Source organism: Meles meles, chromosome 11 (assembly GCF_922984935.1).
Source record: "Meles meles chromosome 11, mMelMel3.1 paternal haplotype, whole genome shotgun sequence".
NCBI classification, from domain to species: domain Eukaryota; kingdom Metazoa; phylum Chordata; class Mammalia; order Carnivora; family Mustelidae; genus Meles; species Meles meles.
The window spans coordinates 26,709,913-26,730,551 of NC_060076.1; the positions used below are offsets into that span (position 1 = coordinate 26,709,913).

At 43.6% G+C, this 20,639-nt stretch overlaps 2 protein-coding genes across 2 annotated transcripts in view; both read right to left on the reverse strand.

The window, feature by feature from the left end:
- Window positions 1–402: 402 nt before the first annotated feature.
- TAL2 (TAL bHLH transcription factor 2) lies at window positions 403–5,300 on the reverse strand. The gene is made up of 2 exons (XM_046021682.1): window positions 5,213–5,300; window positions 403–826 (listed from the first exon to the last, which is right to left on the reverse strand). Exon 2 carries the CDS (start codon window positions 790–792, stop codon window positions 475–477), a length of 318 nt encoding a protein of 105 aa, XP_045877638.1. The 5' UTR covers window positions 793–826; window positions 5,213–5,300; the 3' UTR covers window positions 403–474.
- A 9,321-nt stretch (window positions 5,301–14,621) lies between these two features.
- FKTN (fukutin) overlaps window positions 14,622–20,639 on the reverse strand; it is an 83,586-nt gene continuing 77,568 nt past the window's right edge. Inside the window, exon 11 of the mRNA XM_046023403.1 lies at window positions 14,622–14,748. Within this exon, the coding sequence (XP_045879359.1) occupies window positions 14,708–14,748 (41 nt within the window). The 3' untranslated portion in view covers window positions 14,622–14,707. The remainder of the gene's footprint in view (window positions 14,749–20,639) is intronic.

The following is a 20,639-nucleotide window of genomic DNA, read 5'->3' on the forward strand; positions in this document are numbered from 1 at the left end:
TCTTCACATTTATCAACCTTATTTTGTTCACCCTCGATCACATATACCTCATTTTTCAAAACAAACTGTAAAATGTGTAAAATGTGTTCTGACGGAACTACTACTCATCCATTTGAGATCTGTTATGGGAAAACTCCTTCCTTATAATTGAAAACATACTGAGTAAAACAGTGATTTCCAAGCCTGTTTTTTAACCTACGCTTCCTCTCCCAAACAACATCTTATGCAGATCCTGGATACATAAAATAGAGGCAGGCTGCTCTGTCTGGAGCTCCGGGGGTAGCAGACTCCAAAGCCCTCTTCCTCATGGCCTCTGTCTGGCTCCCTGCAGCTGTCCCTGAGCCACCTCCTGTGAAGCATAAGTGCATTCCTCACAAATTATTCATCAAGTTGACACTGGAACATGCAAAAGGCTGTCAACAGCCAGTGGCTTCAGAGCAAGGGCTGCCCTGGGTGATGACAGCCGGAGCCCCATTATGCAATGCTGTGGCTTGGATCAAGTGAAGGGACCTGGTAGTCATTGAGTAGAGTCCTGTCCGGCAGGTGGGATCCTTGGGGGAAGAGTCCCAGAATGTTTCCCTGAGCAGCCACTCCTGTTTGCTGCAGGGTTTGCTCCCCCAAGACCTTGACCAAGAAGTTGATGTACCTCATTGCCAGGCGAAGCGTTTCATTTTTGCTCAGCTTTTTGTCTGGAGGGTGAGTGGGGATGAGCTTCCTCAGCTTGGCAAAGGCGCTGTTGACGTTCTGCTGCCTCCACCGCTCCCTGGTGTTTGTGAAGATCTTCCTGGTCATGTTTGAGCTCCTGAGACAGGAAAGAGAAAGGGCCCTGAGGGCCAGTACTGTGTAAGCGATGGTGGGTGTCACAAGTCCTGCCAAGGATTTGAGATGTTAGACTGTTTTGACCCAGGTCAAAATTTAGGAAATGCCACTTCCTCATTTTCAGTTTTGGGGATTTTTGTTTGTTTGCTTGCTTGCTTTTTCTTTTCTTTTTTTCTTTTTTTTTTTTTTAAATATTTATTTATTTATTTATGGGTCTTCTTTTTAATAAGAGAAGAAAATGTGGCAGAAAAAAAGGACAGGGTAAGAACAGTACGCTTCAGCCTTTTCCTCCCTAGCTGTTTTGAAGCCTCCCATCGCAAAGTGGTTTTATCCCAGTATCCCCACTATTTCTTTTATCACCAACTCCTCCAAATTATTCAGAATCAGGCATAGTATAGGATTTAGTGCTTGCGCATTTAAAATACACATTTAGCCAATAGGGAGTTAACTATGGATTCTCAAAAATAAATAAATAAATAAAAGCTGTGGTCCTAGGTTTCCCTAATAACATAATTTGGGGAATGAAATAATAGTGCAGCTCCCCTCTTAGCGGGGAGACCTCACCTGGAGAGTTGGGCCTTACCGCTCAAGACCTAAAATATGCAGCCTGGACCATGTTTAGAAGAGGATGAACAGAGTAATGAAGTGTCTTGAAACCCTGTTGTATGAAAAACAGAAGTGGGGCTATTTGGCATGATCAGAAGAAAAGACAAGAGGCAGGTGGGTGCTACGGAAAATATTCAGGTTTCCACAAGCCTGTGCTTAGGTGACCTTTCCAACTCGGGGAGAGTTGATTATCACCATCTATTGCCAAATTTTCCTTTGCCATTTTTAATCCATAGAGGCACAGGCCCCTTTTGCCAGGCAGCCTGGATTAACATGCATTAATGGGAATGCAGATGATGCATGAGCAAACAAAGCCCTCTGAGATCTGCGGCGGGGGGTGGGGGTGGGGGGGTGGGGTGGGGGTGGGGCTAACGCTCTACTCTGAAAATAGGAACCTGTCATCCCTATTGAAACTTTGGGTGATGAGGAAGCAGTACCCTCACCAGATCCCTGCAGTCCTGGAGGCAGGTCCAGCAGGAGCTCAGCACAGGGAAATGCCACCATCTCCGTCAGTGGGTGTGTATGTTCTGGTCACAGCAGCAAACATCAACCAGCTGTGAGGCACTGCCTAAGTCGCTTCAACAACCCAAGCCTCAGTTCCTCAGCTATACAATGGGCATTAATTATACCATCCTTTCCTCACAATTTGATGTGAAAGCATTCTGTGAACTATAAGCTGAGGAACGTAACTTTGCTTTGTGCCAGGCATCATTTCTCACGCATTAACTCACACTGCATCCATACGCAAGTAGTGTTGGTTGTAGAGACAGTATTGGAGGCACTGCTGGGATTGGCCAAGGGCCACTGACATGGTCCAGAAGTCATTTCACTACACTGTGTGCTGGCATCTTTGCCCTTCGGTAGGAACCAAATGACATCTCAGTTAATTAGAACAAGCCACTCTATTACCCTCAAGCCCTGACTCTATAGGGGTCAGTTGCCAATGGAAGCATCTGGTGGTAGGTAAGGACAGAGGCTTTGGAGCCAGAACCTTGGTTTGGCTTTTGGTTCTGCTCCTTACCTGAGCAATCTACTTAAACTCTCTGTGTATCAAATGCCTTGTAAGGGACTCAGGGTGCTACCTGTAAGGACACAGAAAATGATCCACATAAACCACTTTAGTGAAGGGTCTGGCACACAGCCAGTGGTCAATAAATATTAATTACAATTATTATCTCTACCAATAAAACAGGGAAAAGTAAATGTTCATTGCAACTTAGCATTTTTCTTTCCTAATGAAGATGCCACAGTGCAGTAGAAAAGGTCTGAGCTTGATTTATGGATTTGTTTGTTCTGCTCAGTCTATGGATGTGTGTTGGTGTGTGTGTGTGTCTATGCAGAGCAAAATACCTCGAAGGATTCAGGCTAAACTGTTGACCGTGGTTCCCTGGGGGAGGATCGTGGGTTGGGGGAAGATAGAAAAAGGAGATGGGTGTGTTTTATCTGACATGGGTGGATAATATTTTACATTTTTATAACTAAAAAGGATTCATATATTATCTGCTTCATAATAGACAAAAGCTAAGAAAGTTTATGGGCTTTAATGTAGAAAGACCGGGCTGTGAATCTCAGCTCCCAATTTCTTAGTTATACGATTCTGAGAAAATCACTTAACTTCTTTAAGCCTTGATTTCTTCTCTGGAAAATGGCAATAAAGCCATTGCCAGGGTTCTTGTGAGGATTTATAATACATTCTGTAAAGCATATAAATACATAAATGAGGCATGATGTGCCTGCTTCATAAGTGCTTAATAAATACGAGGCTTCTCTTCCCTATGCAGATGGGAAGGGTCGTTACTCCAAAGAATAGCATTTTTCAATCATCTGTATGGCCCCAGGACACTTCCCCATCCCTGTGCTTGTTGCCTTTCCTGCTTCTGTCTATATTGGAGACAGACGGCTGTGTTGAGAACCCAGTGATAAGGGAAAGGGATGGCAGCCCAAGCTCACTGGCTGGCTTCAGGCTCCTTCCACCAGCCACTTGGGGCTCTGTGGAGACACACTTAGTAGGACCCATGATCCAATTACAATCATATGCACTCTGAGCTTACGTATCAACACTTACTGACCATATGTGGCGGACATGGTGCTGCCTGCTGGATCCTGAGGAAACCAGTGCCTTGTGAATGGAGAGAGCAGCACCTAACCCAGGCATTCTAGGGGCCTTCCAGGCATACCATGTATCCTTCCAAACTGACGGGGGTGGACCAGGTGATCCAGGGGACCTCTTTCTGCTCTAAAAGGTCACAGTGCCCTGCCTATTGCCTTTGATCTCACTTAGTCATGTCTAAATAGCCTCGACTTTTATCTACAATGAAAAATATGAGTGTCGTCAGAACTGTAACCAAGTAAAATTAACATATGACATTTTGAACCTAAATCAAGGGATTTTAAGATAGAAAACTACACAGTTTAGCTTACACTGAGGCTGGCTGCCTTGCAGCCAGGACTGTGGGAGCAAAGTTATTTTCAAGCTTCTCTTGTCAAAAGAGGGTTTAGCTCACTCACTAAGTACTGGTCCCTTGTGGTCAGAGTGGCAGGGGGCAGGGGGGAGCGTCTTTTTCAAGCTGGAAGAAAAAGTTTATCCTTAAGCAGGATAAACTAACTGGTGTTCTCTTCTAAGAGGGCTCGATTCTATTGTGCTAGAAGCAGACAGAGGAAATAAGGAGAGGAAAAGACGGGCTTCAGAAATGTAGCCTGTATCCTAGAAGGAGCTTAATAATGCCTTGTTGATTTATCCTCAAGGGTGTTACTCTCCTCCACAGGGGGAAATAGAAATCAGTTCTTTAACAAGCTGGGAAAATTCAAAGCAGTGGTCACTGGGAAATTACTAACGTACTCATTAAATCAAAGGAAAATTGCACCTAGGGCTTTTCCAGTTGTAAGGACTGATGACTACTAAGCTTGATTTCAGAATAATTTAAGATGGGGAGGGCACGTTTTGCATGGAGCACTGGGTGTTGTGCAAAAAGAATGAATACTGTTACGCTGAAAAAATAAATAAAATGGAAAAAAAATAAATAAATAAAAAGTCATAATATTGTTTCTCCTGAAAAAAAAAAAAAATGCACCAGATGCCACAGAATCAGAAAACATCTGACAGATGTCAAAACAAGGTAAAACATGTTGTCCCAGGTCACATGGGGAGTCAGTGGCACAGCCTGTGTCCCACACCTCTGTACTGATGCATCTTCGTCACCACTGACTTCTGCTAGGTCAGAGTACATACACTTTCTGGACCATGGTTTCTTCTGGGAATCTGGGGAAGCCTAAGGGAGGACTCGATCCCAGAACAATGATTCAAAATACATAAAGTAAAAAGCCTTTGGTTCCCTCCTCAGAATAATTATTTTAAATGCATGAACTAAAACACATAACACATAAAATCACCAGATAATTATTAAAATAATTTTTAAATGCAAAACAGTAATAACATGCTTTGTTTTAAACATATAAAGTATTTATTACTATAATTTCTACACAGTGATATGTAATCAAAAGATATGCAATGTCTGTGGATGAAGGTATTTAAGATTTTTATTGGTGACCTCATCACCAGTACTACTTTTTATTACCCACATTAGTAAATAAAGGAAATGCTAAATTTAGATCAAAGGGTACTGGAAATGAAGATGTAATTTTTTCCCATCCAAGTATATAGAACCCCTGATTTTTAGTTCCATGCCTCTGGTTGGGTAAGTGTTACGGACCTGGGCTTACTTCTCTCTATTATATTGTCACCACTGAAGTTAACAAGTTACCAGAGAGAAGAATGACAGTTACGCACCTACAGAAGGTGACCAATGCCCTCAAAAGGGATTGCTGCTTTTTTGTGACATTGGTTTCTGGACACAGAGCCTGGGGCACCAAGAACATTCCTGCAGTGTCCTCTCCTGGGCATTCGGACTCACATGGCTCTTTGTTCATAAGACTTAAAATTTCTCCTCCTGTCATTTGGTCATGGCATTTGTATCTTCTTTCGTCTTTTTCTTGAAAATAAGTGAAAACAGACTCCAGAAAGAAAGAGATGGAAGGTGGCCTATATAGTTGGGTTAGGGGAAGGTACATAAACTCCAACACTGGGCATAATTTTGCCTTTTGAAATCATTATGGAAGTAACACATGCTCATCGAAGAAACAGACAAACAAGCGGTACACAAGTGCATAAAATTAAAAAATAAAAGTGTCTCCTTATCTATTCAATTTTACTCCCCAGCAGTAGCCGGCTTGGTGTGCATAAATATAATATAGATCCTTTATGTAGAATACATATGTCCTTTAAAAATCAGAACACATACACATTATAGTATGTGTTCGACTCTGCATGTTGATGCTCTAAATAAATACATTTACCGTGAGTAACCGTCTTTGGGAGGGCACCCCGCGCTCTGGGAGAGCTGCCTCTTCCACCTGCGCCTCGCTGCCTGACGCACCTGAATTCTCCGCCCACCCTGCCCAACCTGTAGCCCCAGCCCACTTCACTTCCTTACTTCTGCCTTTTCCTTTTTATAACCGTCACTCCCCCTAGCCTGAAGTCTGCATCCAGGAAAGCAGCTGGCGCTCAAGTTTCGCACCTGCCAGGTGCAGGGGAATAGCTCACCCAGACGCAGAAGCTACTCTAACGGCCCTCGGGGGTGTTGCGGGGTGCGTCCAGCATCGCATACCAAGGTGAAGCAGTCAGGCGGACACGCACAAGGGCATCGCTTTGCTCCCCCGGAGTCGCGCCACCCCCCCTACTCAGAAACCCTCGGGTCTTCTGACTGAGTCGACTTGGTCGCTGCTACCAATTCGCCTCCACACCTCTGTCCTCCCGGGCGAGTGAGGCTCGGATTCCGGGGCTGCGCGGGAGAACCGCTGGCCCACGAACCCGGCCCGGGTAGCGCCCACTTCTTCCCCCCCCCCCCCCCCCCCAAGATCGACGCACCTCCTCGCCTGGAGCCGGGAGTCCGCGCCGTCGTTGTCGCTGTCGCTGGCCGTGTGCGCCCTCGCCTGGACGCCGCACCGCCACCGCTGCCTTTATAGGACGCGGCCCTTTGTCTCCGGGACTCACGGGGGGCCCCTTCCTGCCCGGGATTCCCGCCCTTCCCTCCCCACTCCCTGTGGCCCCGCTTCCCAGGCCCACAACCCAGACCCACTAGATCAGCTGTTGTGGGGGTGGGATCCGAAATCTGCGTTTTCACTAAGCATTCCAGGAGATGAAGATGCACAGCGAAGTACAGCAGTCACTGCACTAGGCAGACACCTGGGTTTATGCATCTCCGGATCCACAGTGCTCAGCCCACAGCTTGGTTATTTCAGTGACCTTCTACTCGGCTTTCACCTTCTATGCTCTCTCTCTCTTTGCTATCCAGCATCACCCAGAAGAAACCTATGAAAATCCAGTTTGGATTCCTGTCACTTCCTGTTCAAAACCCTTATGTGGCTCTCCATTTCCCTCGGAGTTAATCTGAAGTCTTCACAATAGCCCCTAAGATACCCTTCACCTGACCTGTCTCTTTCTTCTCTTCCGATGACTTAGTCAAATGTAGCCACCCTGACCATTATTGTTTCAGGAACACACCAAACACCCTCTTGCCTCAGGGCCTTTGCAATGGTATCTCTGCCTCCAACACTCTGCCTCCAAGTTATCCATATAGTTTCCCACCTCCACCCCCACCTCCATTCAATCATTCCACCGTTATCACCTACTATGGCCTACCCTGTTCAGGTGCAGGGAGACAACTTCAAACAAAACAGACACAAATCCCTGCCCTCAAGGAGCTGACATCCTTCAGATCTTTGGTCAAATGTCATCTTCTCATGCAGATTCTCTGAGAACCACATCTAATATTGCACTTCACACACATAGGGACACTTCATCAACCTACCCTGCTTTATTCTCTTTAGTGCTCATTCCCATTTAGTAACTTTTTTTTTTTTAAGATTTTACTTATTTGACAGAGAACACAAGTAGGCTGAGAGGTAGGCAGAGAGAGAGAGAGGAAGGGAAGCAGGCTCCCTGCTGAGCAGAGAGCCTGATGCGGGGCTCGATCCCAGGACCCTGAGATCATGACCTGAGCGGAAGGCAGAGAGAGGCTTTAACCCACTGAGCCACCCAAGCACCCCCCCATTTAGTAATATTTTACTTATATATTCTATCTTCTCCCAACCCCAGTGAATAGGCATTCATCAAACATTGGTTGATTAATGAATGAATAAGTAATGAATTTCTAGACATCACATTCTCTGAAGGCCCAGCATAGAATTTAGTACGATAAACTCACAATGCATTACAGCTTAGTGGATAAGAGTAAAGGACTCTGGGGTTGCATTACCCAGGTTGAAATCTCTGGCCTAAGTATGGCACTGGCACAAAAACAGACACATAGATCAATGGAACAGAATAGAGAATCCAGAAATAGACCCTCAACTCTATGGTCAATTAATCTTTGACAAAGCGGGAAAGAATGTCCAGTGGAAAAAAGACAGCCTCTTCAACAAATGGTGTTGGGAAAATTAGACAGCCACATGCAGAAGAATGAAACTGGACCATTTCCTTACACCACACACAAAAATAGACTCAAAACGAATGAGAGACCTCAATGTGAGCCAGGAATCCATCAAAATCCTAGAGGAGAACACAGGCAGTAACCTCTTCGACCTCAGCTGCAGCGACTTCTTCCTATAAACCTCACCAAAGGCAAGGGAAGCAAAGGCAAAAATGAACTATCAGGACGTCATCAAGATCAAAAGCTTTGCACAGCAAAGGAAACAGTCAACAAAACCAAAAGACAACTGACAGAACGGGAGAAGATATTCGGGAATGATGTATCAGATAAAGGGCTAGTATCCAAAATCTATAAAGAACTTATCAAACTCAACACCCAAAGAACAAAAAATCCAATCAAGAAATGGGCAGAAGACTCAAACGGACATTTCTTTTTTTCTTTTTTTTCTTTTTTTATTTTCAGCTTAACAGTATTCATTGTTTTTGCACCACACCCAGTGCTCCATGCAATACGTGCCCTCCCTATTACCCACCACCTGCTTCCCCAACCTCCCCCCCCGCCCGCCCCTTCAAAACCCTCAGGTTGTTTTTCAGAGTTGAACAGACATTTCTGCAAAGAAGACATCCGAATGGCCAACAGACACATGAAAAAGTGCTCAACATCACTCACTATCAAGAAAATACAAATCAAAACCACAAAGAGATACCACCTCACACCAGTCAGAATGGCTCAAATTAACCGGTTAGGAAAAAGCCACTCTGGAAAACAGCATGGAGTTCCTCAAAAAGTTGAAAATAGAGCTACCCTAAAACCAAGCAATTGCATTACTGTGTATTCACCCTAAAGATACAAAGGTAGTGATCCGAAGGGGCGTGTGCACCTGAATGTTTATAGCAACAATGTCCACAATAGCCAAACTAGGGAAAGAACCTAGATGTCTATCAATAGATGAATGGAAAAAGAAGAGGTTTTATATATATATTTATATATATAAATAATATTTATATATATATAAATATGTATATATTTATATACATATATATATATATATGACAGAACACTATGCAGCCATCAAAAGAAATGAAATCTTGCCATTTGTAAAATGGATGGAACTAGAGGGTATTATGCTAAGTGAAATAAGTCAATCAGAGAAAGACGATTATCATATGATCTCTCTGATATGAGGAATTTGAGAGGCAGGGCAAGTGGGCCATGGGGAGTAGGGAGGGAAAAAATGAAACAAGATGGGATCGGGAGGGAGACAAACCATAAGAGACTCTTAATCTCAGGAAACAAACAGGGTTGCTGGGGGTATGAGTGCGAGGGAGGGATAGGGTGGCTGGGTTAACGGACACTGGGGAGGTATGTGCTATGGTGAGTGCTGTGAAATGTGTAAGCCTGATGATTCACAGACCTATACCCCTGGGGCAAATAATACATTATATGTTAATTTAAAAAAAAAAAAGAAAGAAATCTCTGGTCTACCCAATTTATGTGATCCTAAGCAAATTATATAACTTCTTCCTGCCTCAGTCTCCTCATCTGGAAAATAGGGACAGTGATAGGATTGTAAGGACAACTACTGGCTCCCTTCCCTGGGAGAGGATTATATAGCCCCAGCCATTGCCATGGACTGACAGTGCCTCCCTGTAGGTGATGGAAGAGGACTTTCCCACCCACTGCCAGGCTTGCCCATGTGACTTGCATCAGCCAATGGAATGTGAGCAGACCTGCCATCCGTGGTAATGGGAGTGGGAGCTTTAAGCGTGATTCTAGTTAGGCTATCATGTGAAAGTTATGTTTGGGGTTGCTCTTTCAGCCTGAAAGGCACAGAGCAAACCCATTACCAACCATGGCCCTCACGTAACATGAGTGAGGGCTAAATCTTTGCTGGTGTAAGTCACTGAGACTTTGGGATTATTTGTCCCCCTCCTAAAAAACAAAAAACAAAAAACAAAAAACAAACAAACAAAAAAAACCCGCAGTTTTAATTACAAATTTAAAAAGCTGTTGCATGAATTGTTAGTCTCAGGAGGCAAAAAGGTGAAGAAAATGCTACATCTGACTTCATGGAATTCACAGCCTTTGGGAGGGAGAGACATGACAAAAACGACTAAATACAAGACAGTCCTGAGTGCCAGAGAGTGTGAAATTGGAAATGGGGAGGAACACAATTCTAGCTGGAGGATCGGAGATTGCTTGTGGGAGGGAAGGCATTTTAAACCAGGCCCTGACGCAAGGCTGCCTCTGACATTTGTGGGACCCAGGAGAAAGGTACAAATGGAGACTCCTGACCCATTCCCATTCTTTTCTCACTGCCTAGCTCTGTTCTACTCTGTGAAGGGCCTTATGTGTATGATGTGGACTCCCAGGTCACATGGACCTAAGGAAGAGCCCTGTGTAGGCTCTGAAAATGGCCACTGGAGCAGAAATTCAGGTCCTGGATACCGGGTCTAAATCCCAGGATCCTGGATACCCAGAATGTGATCCAGAATGTGGAAAATGGGCCCCAGATGGATACTGGAGGAGGGCTAGTACAGGACCATCTAAAGCGCATCTAAAAAGGCAGGGGTCCCAGTTGCCTGGGTACCTGGGGTGAAGGATGGGCAAGACTGCAGGAATTACACTGGTAGGAGTGGAGAAGAAGACAGTCATGTGAAGCCAGCTGTGTAGACTGAAGATGGGAGTCATATGTTTAGATTTACAGGTTACAAGGCTCATTCTGGTGGCAATGCAAAGGATGAATTGGAGGGTGAGTTGGAGAAAATTAATTGGTCAACTTGTGCACAAAGGGTGCCTTTAGAAACAAAACTTGATATTTCCAGCAAACACCCCCAATTTGTCCTCTTTCTGCTCTTCTGTCTTCTCTATGTGCTGTGGAAGGGGACCTGTGGCTTCTCAGTGCCCATGCTTTGCTACCATGCCCTGTTATACCACAATCCTAATAGACTGCAGATTATATTTTAAACCAAGGGCTTATACTACCCTTTATCTTAGCCAAAAGCTTGTGAGGGAATATATGTGCTTAATGGCATATTCTGAGATTGTAAAAAAAGAATTGTGGCAACTGGACCACAAGATCAGAAATGTGTGGTACGGGGCGCCTGGGTGGCTCAGTGGGTTAAAGCCTCTGCCTTCGGCTCAGGTCATGATCCCAGGCTCCTGGGATCGAACCCCACATCGGGCTCTCTGCTCCGCAGGGAGCCTGCTTCCTCCTCTCTCTCTGCCTGCCTCTCTGCCTACTTGCGATCTCTATCTGTCAAATAAATAAATAAAATCTTAAAAAAAAAAAAAGAAATGTGTGGTACAAAATAAAATAAGAAGCTGTAAGGGGGATCTGTGCACAGCTGGACATGAGCTGCAGAGAAAGGGGCACAACTGACCAGGGTCGACATCTGTTTTCTTCTCAAACCTTCTTACACACTATTGTTGCCTTTATCATTGTTAAAATGGGGAAACATTTTGGGGCACCATGCCACCAGCAGTGATTCTTCAGATGATGGGCCCTCTCCCATCCCAGTCTCCCAGTGCTGGGAGTTAGGGGCTAGGTCCGGTTCCCCAGGGGAAAGGGGTTGAAGGAGGAATTTACATAATCCGATTATTGGGGGATTAAGTTTGGGCAGCTAAACGCCTCTGTGTGCTCAAGCTAAAACCCTTACTATTCATGGCTCTCACTGCCCCCTGGAGAGACTGCACCTGCAGACTCCTGGTGAGGGAAGGGCAGGTCGCTAGGAGAGCCTGGTTCTACTGACTTAATTGATCTGTCTGGATTAGCCAGTGAAAACTGGACCTCTAGTCTTCTGCGCAGGGGTTGTCAGCTTCAGGAGAGACCAAACCTGAGATTTCTGTCCGCCCAGCCGGTTGTGGGCCAAGGTCATTTTGGCTGGAGGGCAAAGCATCAGCCTTATTTATCCAATCTTAAAACTCCTTCCTCCCTCTCATTTCTAACTCCTTTTCCAATCCCCAATTCTGCATTTCCAGGACCCAATCCACCCATCCATCTCTCCATCCATCCATCCATCCATCCATCCATCCATCCATCTATCCCTTCTTCCGTCCACCTACTGTGTATGAAGCCATCAAATTATTCATCACATGGATTAGCTAGTTCTTGATAGTTAATAGAATTCACTAGTAAATCCTTTCAGGTAGGTTTTGTTCCTTCAGGTGTTCTATCTCTTAAGTTAATTTTGGTACTTTGACATATAAACTTTGACATTTTCAAAAAATCATTAATAAAGTGTTATATACAGCTATTTGATGATTTTAAAATATATATATATCTGGGGCACCTGGGTGACTCCATCAGTTAAGAGTCTGCCTTTGGTTCAGGTTGTGATCCTATAGTTCTGGGATCGAGCCCCACGTCGGCGTCCCTGCTTGGTGGGGAGCCTGTTTCTCCCTCTCCCTCCGTCCCTCCCTCCTGCTCATGCTCTCTCTAATAAAAAATAAAATCTCTTAAAAAATGAAAATAAAAAGTATATCTACGGTATTTGTATTCACGATATGTGTTCTCTCTCTTCTTGATTAGCTTTGCAGAACCTTATGCATTTTATTGTTCTTTTTGAAAACTACCCCTGTGTTCCAACATTTTTATGATTTTGTAATGTATTAATGTCTACTCTATTAAATCTGTTCTTTCTCATTTGCTTATGTTTATTTCATTCTCTCTCCACCTCCCATTCTTAGATTGAATGTTTTTTATTAATTTTCAGGCTATGAATTTTCTTCTGACATACATTTTGTGTCACTTTGTGTTTCCATTTATACTATCGTTGTCATTAGTTTCTAACATCTGTTGTTTATTTTAATTTTTCTTTTTGAAAGTATTTTAAAAATTTCTTTATGGTGGTATTTTTTGGAAACAATTTTCCATTAATTTCTAATTTCATTGCGGTATAGTCAAAGATATGCTCTCTCTATTTTTTTGCTTCAGGATATTCATTGAGAACTTCTATTTGGTAAAACATGATCAACTGTTATAAATGATCCATAAGCAATAGAAAAGGAGGTACATATCCTGTTTGAAAAATAAAATGTTTTTATATACCTCCATTAAATCGATTCTTCACCTCCTTCTTGGAGGTTTTGGTCTGTTTTAATCTCTTTGACAGAGCTGTATGAAAATCTCCCTCCACTGCTTCTTGTCTGTTCCCTCCTTTCAGTTTTCCAGGACTAGTTGGTTTAGATCTTTATATTTTAAGATACAATGAGTTTGAAACATGAAGACTCATGGAAGCTTCATTGATTAAGAGAATAAACCCCATATCAATATAAAAATGGCCCTCTTTGCCTTGCTTCTTATCATATTATGATAACCTACTCTGCATTTTTCAAATAAAACTGTGCTCATTATTTTACAATTAATTCCTAGGTGTGTGGGTGTGACTCTTGGTCCTAGGTTTTATCTTTCTGTGAAACTTTATTCGGTAAATTAAAATTCCTCTGACTCTGGTGTTTTAAAGAAGCCCCATCACCATGGTGAATTCTTCAAAGCAAATCTCATTCTGGTTTACTTGCTCATTGGCTTGCCTGCCATACACTGTAAATGTCAAGAGGGCAAGGACTTAGCTTCGTTAATCACTAAACCCCACAAACTGTGCTCGCTGCTCATAAAAGCTGCTTGGTAAGACATTTGTTGAATGAATGCAAGACAGCACTGACTCATTTCTCCAAACAGCTGCCCCCAGCTTTCTGTCCTAAGAACACATAGTTTGTTTCTATGGAACGAATGTTTCCAAGGCTATGGGAGGGTTTTGGTGATTGTTTGTTCTTTTAAGGAGAAGAGAAGAGCATTCTGGCTGCTGTACCCACGGTGGGCGAGAAAAGATGTGAGGAGACTAGCTAGCAGGCTGGGACAGGAGAGCAGATACTGTTTGACCTCGGGGGTGATATCAAGCACAAACTGGGGACCAGGTGCCAAATTCTCTATCCCATTATTTTGCACTGGGTACCAGGTGTGATGCAAGGCATTACAGCCAATTTTTCCATTTCATATGAGAAATTATATACTTTGATTATAAAGTGACATAACAAGTTATCATCCTTGACAAAACAAAATATTGCTCCCAAACAAGCGAAATACCAAAAAGTATGCCCAAAGAAGCAAGATTTCATCTGCAGCTGACTCTGTTTTACCAGTGGTCCTTAGACAAACATCTTTCCAGAGCCAGCAGAGGCTGTAAATTCTCATGGACATTAATGTCACTCAATTCACAGGACCCACAGAGCCACTTAGTGATTAGTTCACCTCCTCCGAAGCTTTCCTGCCTCCCCTTCTCTAACCTCCTGCAAATAAAAAAGTAATAAAGAAAGCGGCTGAAGAGAAGAGCGGGTGATATAGGAAACCAGGGCATCTGGAAGGACAAATAAGCTGACATGGTCCACATCTCTACCAGAGCTCTGGAAAGAGTGTTGGATGTGTGAGAGCTTTGGTCTTCTCTCATAAGGAAAGAGAGATTTGGTTGCTTTATCACTATTTTGGACTTTCCTGTGGTCATTCCCTAGTCATGACAGCAAAGGAAGGATGCTGGAATCTGCAGACCAGTTTTTGATGTGCACTGGTCTCATGGCCCTGGACAAACTCACAGATAGACACAGTCAAAGAAAAAATGGTATTGCTTTAAAAGGAAACAAACTGCTGTTCACTGGGTTTTTCCCTGCAGCATACAGTGACTTGAGTTGACAAAGGAAGAGAAACAATATCATTCTGTAAACAAAGTTATCCTTACTTGGAAGGCTGCCATAGGCTGCCACCAGACATCCCGCATTTCAGAAGCAGCCAACATTGAATCTCAGGGATGATCCTCCACCAGATTCAAATGTAAGACCCTGTCTGAATAAAGAAGAGGGAAAAGGTGAGTGATTCATCCACAGTCAGATTTGCAAAGATTTCCTGCCCTGCTGGAACACTCTCTTCTTGATACCTTTTCTTGTTTCCTCTGTTTTCTCTGTCTGCTGTCTAATCCTGTGCCTTGCCTGGGATAAGTACAATGATAAGGTTACTGGTTCTGACTGCAAGGAGAGGAATTTATTATTTGCTTTACAGGTCCATGCTGTTTTGTTGCCTTCCCAGGTAAACTGGCTACTTATTTAAGAAATAAAAAACTGATTGAATTGTTAAAAATAAAAACAAACAAACACCACATATTTTACCCTTCTGAGGCTGGTTTCTATAACCTGGGAATAACAAGTACTCACTGGTGGGCCATGAATTCAGTGGGATGAAGTCCTAAGCAATTCCTAATGTGTAACAGCTAAGAGAAGGCTTTTGCTGTGGTCGCAGAGGCAGACTGACTGGTATCTGAATCCTTCTCCCACACTAGTCTCCCAGTTTCAATTTCTCAGCTGTGAATCGGAAACCTCAGCTTCATGGCTTATTGTGAATTTTTGCAGCAAATGTTTAATTTACTGGTGAGTAACAGGCATCTAACAAAAATCATAGTTGCTCAGTAAACAACTATGTTTTCATTTTTGTTGCCAGAAAAACTCAATCCAAAAACTAAACGGAGAGCCTAAACACATGCCTCTAATATTCTCCAAAGGGCACTTTCATTTTTTTCTTTCTTTTGCCCAACCCACCCATCCTGGCTCCAACTTCTCTCCTTTTAGTTGTTTTTGGGTCCTGTGCTGCTAAGAAGCATTTATTTCCTTCTGGAATTTGAAGCAAACAACAGAGCCCAGAGCTGGATAAGGGAGATATCAAAGAAGGGGAAAGAAAAACTTCGTTGAGCATCGGGCTCTCTCTTACAATTAATTGCCACTCTCCAGCTCCCCAGACCCAGCACCCCTTGGTAACACCCAGGCACACACATGCACACACATATCTCGTTCAGGACACCTGGCGTTGAGGCCTGTCCAGAACAAATGTTGACCATTGCAACAGAAAGCGGGGCACATAACTGCCTCCAGTGAGTAGGCTTTTCTTCACATAGTTACAGCTAGAGGGATACACAGCCCTGGGTGTGCCCAGCTGCTCACACACTCAAAACCAGGTTTGTTTGGCCTTCACTCTAGATGTGGAGCAGAGAGTGCTACTTCTGGCCAATAACCTCAAGGGCAGTAGGAAAGCAAAGGAGGTGGGAGTGAGCAGAACCAGGTACTAGAGAAAAGAAAGAGGTGGGGTGTGACTCCCCTTCTCCTCTTTATATTCTCTGGTCTTTGTTTAAGAGACATGACTCATCAAATGGGTCCCCTAGATGGGGATTTGGATGCTCTGTGGGTAGCAGATAAGAGTGCAGTCTTCTTGCAGAAAGTAAATTTATTGAATACTCCCCATAAAGTCAATAATGTCAGGCTTATCAGCTGTCCTCATTCTCCACTCAGCCCCCTAGGGACCAGACTTGAAATAAAGGCCACAGCTCCAGGGGCTAGAGAATGGAGGCACAGGATGGGGCTGGGAAGGGGCCTCTGCCCCCGTGGGATATATTTTAGGCAGGTGGGGAAAATCTGCCAGGACTGAGCTGCCCAGAGCCCTCAGCTCTCCAGACTGACAAATCCCAAACCAAACACATCCACTGAGGGGATGAGGCAGGCACTCCCTTAGTCCTCAAATTCAGCAGATGTTTTCAGGATGCTCCACTGGGGGTTTCTTAGGACAATTAGAGGATGTTATTTTAAATGTAACCAATAAAAACCCTACAGAGGAAACCTTGATTTCTTGCCACAGTTCTCATGTTCACTTTAATACAGATACTCCTGTGCTACCCAAGAGCACATCAATTGTTTCTCGCTGGTGGAGAGCTGGTTTCCTTACAAGTTGCCTTAAATCAGTCAGTTACTAGCTAGAGTTTCAGACATGATTCCAAAACTCACACAGTAGCTTAATCAGACTGTTTTTGTTTGTTTGTTTGTTAATAGGATACAACCTTTGCTTGGCTCCTCTCCTCCTACACTTGACACACACAGGATCCAAGCAGGCATTAAGTCTGGCCCAGACATCAGTGAGTAGTCCCGGCTTCAGCAATCTGACCCAGGCAGCAGAATCTGGCTGGGTAGAAATGGGGAAGAGTGAAAACAAGATGGACTTGGCCTGGCCAGATTTTGAAGCCTAGAATGGCCCAGAAAGCCAATGGGGACCCAAGCTGTCCTATGGGGATAGGAGGTAGGATGGGGAGAGTAAAGTCAGTTGTTAGCATAAGCTGCCCTCCTTGTACAACTAGAATAGTTCCTCTTTCCTCTTTGGAGACCAGAGTCTCCAGAGTAAACAGACAATAGAGAAATGAGAACCAAGTTAAAACCTGGAATTTAACATCTCTGTTGAGCCCTCTCCTTTCTGACTTCTGCTTTCCCCAGTTCCCATAGCTAAGCCTTGTCCTCACACAGAGAGTATGGCCTGTCGTGGTTTCCAGCTGAAGTAACAGGTGTAGAAATGGCTCCAGCCTCTTCCCCACATCTCCCACACTGCATGCATTGTGCTGTTCCAGGTCTAACACTGACCACTATGATCTCACTCCTCCACCCCCTTTCCAGAAGTTGCTTTTCTAACTTCTCCAGAACCCAGGACCTCACTACCAACTCTCCTGCCCCAATTCATCTGACTAAGCTTTTGTGCTGGCTCTCTAATTCCCTGAACTCTTTGGATCACAGCCTACCTCAGTCCCATCATACTTCTCTGTGGTCCGCAGCACTGCTCTTGAGCCCCACTTCCCAGAACAGTACCCAGTGCCCCTCAGCCTTGCGCTTTTCCTGTTCCTGGATGCCCTGTGTCTGTGTCTGGCGCTGGCTGGGAATTCCTAAGAGTGACCTTACCTAGGCCACTTGGCATTCTTATGCCCACTTGGGTAAGCCTCTATCCTCTATCTCTGAAACTGTAGGGGTCCCAGGGTTTCTGAGATCTGTCTCATTGAACTTAAATTCTCCCAAATCCCCACTTTGGCCTTCATGAATATTTGCGGAGTCAACAAATGAACCTCAGCTCTCAACACAGTGCCTGTTGGGTAGTACTCTAGTCAGGAGTGCTCATTAATGACACCATATTGTTATTCAAATAACCTTTCTACACTTTCTCTTCTCCAAACTTCACAGCAGGATATTCAGTCCCTCACCCCCAATCTGCTGCTTTCCCACTTTTCTAGTTGTGTGTGTGTGTATGTGTGTCTCTGTGTGTGTCTAATTTTTCTATTTATCCATGTATATAACCAGGTGGTCTTAAGTACCGTCCTACAAAGCCCACGCCATGATTCCACTGATCGTTTCACTAATAATGCCTTAAGATCCAGTTGCACCTCATCGTCCCTCTTTTGTGGAGCTTTTTTCTAGGCTTGGGTGCTCAGCTTTTTCTAGGCTTGGGTGCCTTCTACAAAGCCTGGAACTTTTGGTCTCCTTATCTAAGTTTGGTCTCTGTGAATCAATTCTGTTAAGTGTTGTTTTAATACCATGTCCTGTCTCCCCAAAAGAGCATGCGGCTGTGTCCTTGAGGCCAGGGTCATTTCTTATCACCAGACCTCAGGACAGGGCCCTATACCCAGGAGAACTCTTAAATACCTAATCTTGCAGAAAAATTATTACTTGGGTTTATCAGAAAAATATAAGTTCATAGGATTTATTCCAAAAGCGGAAATAAAAGCAAGTAAAGATAATACTGACAATAGCTATCACTTATTAAATATCTACTATGTACTAAACAGTGTACTAAATGCTGTGGATTTCCTGTATTTCTTATAATAACCCTTATAGGTAGATACTAATCTTAGCCCCATTAGATTAAAAAAAAAACAAAACAAAACACCTGGAACTCAGAAGTTAAATAACTCGCCCAAGATCACAAAACTAGGAAGTGGCACCCCTGGATTTCAGTCCAGATTTATACAATAGCAAAGCCCTTCCTGGTTCCATCAAACGCTCTGGATGTGCATTATCTACGCTCGCTACTAGCTACATGATGCTATTTAACTAATTAAAATTAAACATTCAGTTCCTTGGTTACATTTGCCACATTTCGAGTGCTCAGTAGTCACATGTGGCTAGTGGCTGCTGTACTGGACTGTGCAGAGAGATCATTTCCAGCATCACAGGATGCTCTGTTGGGACAGCACTGCTATAGACACTCTGGTCTTCCACTAGAATATTATCTATAATATTATCCTAGGAAATTATAACTGGCATGATACGAGGAGAGGACAGCTTCTTTTTTTTTTTTTAAGATTTTATTTATTTATTTGACAGACAGAGATCACAAGCAGGCAGAGAGGCACGCAGAGAGAGAGGAGGAAGCAGGCTCCCTGCCAAGCAGAGAGCCCGATGCGGGGCTCGATCCCAGGACCCTGGGATCATGACCTGAGCGAAAGGCAGAGGCTTTAACCCACTGAGCCACCCAGGCGCCCCGAGGACAGCTTCTTCTTCTTTTTCTTTTTTTTAAAGATTTTATTTATTCATTTGACAGAGAGATCACAAGTAGAGAGGCAGGCAGAGAGAGAGAGAGAGAGAGAGAGAAGCAGGCTCCCTGCGGAGCAGAGAGCCCGATGCAGGGCTCGATCCCAGGACCCTGAGATCACGACCTGAGCCGAAGGCAGCGGCTTAACCCACTGAGCCACCCAGGCGCCCCCCGAGGAGAGCTTCTTAAGAGCAAAGGTTTTCCCTTTGTCTGTGAAGTCAGACAGACAGATCAGACGGTTGCAGTTTTGGGCTCCAAAACAAACTCCTGCACACTGCAACTATCACTCTTCTAAGTGACCTGAAAGACATTTCGTGGTAATAAACATTCAGAAAATTAGTCCTCCAATCACCCTTCCTGCAATATTCACTAGAAAATATTCTCCAAATTACTTAAACCATAGAAAAAGATGGAATTTAAAAGTTTTAGGTGAGAAAAAAAACTGGTGATAAATATGAAATCAATTAAAATTATAAAAGCCTAAGAATAATGACACCAGCTGCTAAAGGGCTTTTGCTGGTAAATCAAATTGGGGAAAAGTCAACTAAAAATGACACAAAAGAATAAAAATAAATTTTGGGGCGCCTGGGTGGCTCAGTGGGTTAAAGCCTCTGCCTTCGGCTCAGGTCATGATCCGAGGGTCCTGGGATCAAGCCCCACATTGGGCTCTCTGCTCAGCAGGGAGCCTGCTTCCTCCTCTCTTTCCCTGCCTGCCTCTCTGACTAGTTGCAATCTCTGTCTATCAAATAAATAAATAAAATTAAAAAAAAAGAATAAGTAAATTTTAAAGAGGATTATTAAATTTACAGAGCAAATCAATGAAGAACTGCAGGGAAGAAAGGAGAAAAACAAAACAAAAACCTAAAAATCTGTCTTCTAAAAAACCGTGAAGAGATTTTTCCGTTATGTTTTCTATAAAGAGCGTTATACGAGCTTTTACACACTGTTGAAGGGTACTCTCTAGTAAAATCATAGTACAAACCATGGTATACAGTACACATGCAAAAAAAACCGTAAAAGAGACAACTGCAGTATTTGTTGTTATCACTATTTAAAATTTTAGCCATTCTAATAGATGTGCAGTGATACGTCATTGTGGCTGTAATTTGCATTTTCCTGATGATCAACACTGTTGAACATCCTTTTTGAAAAAGTGTATTAATAATCAATAGTATAGCTCTCTCCTTTTCCTTCTCTACGATCGATGATAGCTTTGACTCCCTCCAGAAAGTGCTCTTACATTTAGCACCTTTGCTCAGCAGTTTATAGATAGCTTGGCAGGGGGAGAATAGTCCTAGGGAAACATTCTTTATGGGAAGAACAGTAAAGTTATAAAGTTAGGTTAGAAATAA